This window comes from Tachysurus vachellii, chromosome 24 (genome assembly GCF_030014155.1).
Source record: "Tachysurus vachellii isolate PV-2020 chromosome 24, HZAU_Pvac_v1, whole genome shotgun sequence".
Classification (NCBI taxonomy): Eukaryota; Metazoa; Chordata; class Actinopteri; order Siluriformes; family Bagridae; genus Tachysurus; species Tachysurus vachellii.
The window spans coordinates 16468134-16470633 of record NC_083483.1 but is presented as its reverse complement, the minus strand read 5'-3'; the positions used below and the strand labels follow the sequence as shown (position 1 = coordinate 16470633).

General features: G+C 40.2%; 1 protein-coding gene across 1 annotated transcript in view; it reads left to right on the top strand.

Moving 5' to 3' along the window:
* The window catches only part of LOC132839676 (procollagen galactosyltransferase 1-like), a 13890-nt gene that overhangs the window by 10504 nt on the left and 886 nt on the right, over positions 1-2500 (top strand). Inside the window, exons 11-12 of the mRNA XM_060860782.1 lie at positions 555-761; positions 965-2500. The exon at positions 965-2500 is cut by the window's right edge and continues 886 nt beyond it. Of these exons, the coding sequence (XP_060716765.1) occupies positions 555-761; positions 965-1181 (424 nt within the window). The 3' untranslated portion in view covers positions 1182-2500. The remainder of the gene's footprint in view (positions 1-554; positions 762-964) is intronic.

The following is a 2500-nucleotide window of genomic DNA, read 5'->3' as shown; positions in this document are numbered from 1 at the left end:
CACATACACACACACTCACACACACACACTCACACACACACTCACACACACACACACTCACACACACACACTCTCACACACACTCACTCACACACACACTCACACACACACACACTCTCACACTCACACACACACACACACTCTCACACTCACACACACACTCACACTCACTCACACACACACACACACACACACACACACACACACACACACACACATACTGTAATGCTGGAGACCAGTTCTGGACTGACAGCACTTAAGTGTGTAATTAAATTTAATTTCACATCACTGAATAATTAGAGGGAAAGAAGTGGAGAGATAATGAGAGAAAATTGGTGCTTGAATTAGTTGCGCAGTAAACTCCAACACACACACACACACACATACATACACACACACACACACAAACACACTTCCACATCAGCAAATTATTTTACCATGATGTCATTTTTATTGTGCATGATCACATCACCTCAAAGGAAGTTAAAACTTTGAGTTTAATTTCATTCTGTTTCAGATTGTAGTTTAATTTGTTCTTTCACTAACGTGTGCAGTTACATCGGGAGGAAGCGGATGCAGGTGGATCATCCAGAGAAACCGGTTCCCAACATCCAGAACCTAGTGGAGGCCGACTATTCCTACTGGACGCTGGGCTACATGATCTCATTACAAGGAGCCAATAAGCTGCTGAGGGTGGAGCCTCTGACCAAAATGCTTCCTGTAGATGAGTTTCTGCCCATCATGTACAACAAGCACCCAGTGTAAGAGTTTAACACACTCTGCGTTTGTGTTTGGTTCAGTTCAGGTGAGATGGATGAGGCTTTTATTGCACAGAAAAGCAGATTCAGTGGAAGTGAAACACAATTGTTTTTTACCTTAAAATATAATTGTTACTCGTAGTTGATTGTTTTATAGTTACATCTAACAAATAAACTTTAAAATTATAACACAAAGGTCTTTGTAGGGACGACTACATGTCTCACTATGATGTGAGGGATCTGTTGGCGTTCTCTGCTGAGCCGTTACTCGTCTACCCCACCCACTACACGGGCGACCCGGGGTACATCAGCGACACCGAGACGTCCACCGTGTGGAACAACGAGACCGTTCACACCGACTGGGACCGACAGCGTTCAGAAAAGAACCAAGCCATGCACTCGCATGCTACCTCTGACCTTTGACCTCTCACACAAAGGAGCAGGAAATCTTTACAACTTTTTTCCCACTACTTGGTTGTGCTAGTAAACAAAATGCCCAAGCAGTAGGGTTGTGCTGTGAAAAACACACTCAACAACAGCACAATGCTTCCTGTAGATGAAAAGTGCATACTGATTACTTCAATAGTGAAACTCATGGGGTAACCAGCTAGTCTGCTAATTGTGCTAAAGTCCAGAACCAGACACTTAACGAGACACTTAACGAGACACTTAACCGTGATTTAAAATGAGTGAAATGTCTCATTGCTGTGGTTTAGTGATCTGTTCTGGATGTGCTGATGTGGAGGATTCACAAAACAAAACGTCTGGAATTCTCGAATGATGTAATAATATAGCTTACAAGTAAAAGTCTGAGCCTCTAGTACACATTTTTATCTTTAAACCTAAAGTGTGGCCTAAACCTAACAATAATCACGTCTGTTGCCTGCTAGCTTTATTAACTCCATTGCAAAAAGTAAAGAAACAAGCTTCAGTCCTTCAGCACGTTCTGGCTGATCAGAGGAGAGACGTAGATCACGACACAAGCTCTGAGCTTCTCACCATTATGTAATCAATCCTAATTTTACAAACATCTTTTAAAATTTTATTTATTTTTTTGGTCTAGATGATTTGTTCCGAACTCTATCAGCACTGTTCGCACCTTTCGGTTCTGTTGTGGCTCCGGTGTGGTGCTTTTCAGGAATATATTAAAATTAATATTTAATGTTAAAGGGATCTTCAGGTGGATTGTGTTGAACTCTAACACTCCAGTTTGTGCAAAAAAAAAGCTCTTATTGTTTGTGATTACGGACTGAGCTGAAATACTCGACCAACAGCTCCAGCGTGTTTCACTGGTTTACTGGAGCGCTTTCCATTTCATCTAAAGGAAACTGGTGTATTTTACTTATTAGCTAATTACTTGAATTTGCAGGTGTAGACATGATTCTAGACGTGAAAAATGTGATTATGAGAACTGCAATATAAAAACACAGCTTTAAATTGTACTGTTTTTCACCGAGGTGAAGTTACTTTTAACTAACCTGGGAGATTTGTATTGGTAATTTATTGATGGTCCCTAAGTGACACTGAACATCTGTCGAATATCAAAAGTACCCTAACTTCACCTTGGTGTTTTTTCCAGATATTTTCTGTTCTCTGTGGGAGAAATCGGCTGTTTTACAAACCAAACATCATCGTTTGTGACGTTTTTTTGAGTTATTTACTTTATTTTTTAATAGTTTGAGGCAACAAATATTGTTTTAACCTTCTGCATGACTTATGATTGTTATTCTACATCAAAATAG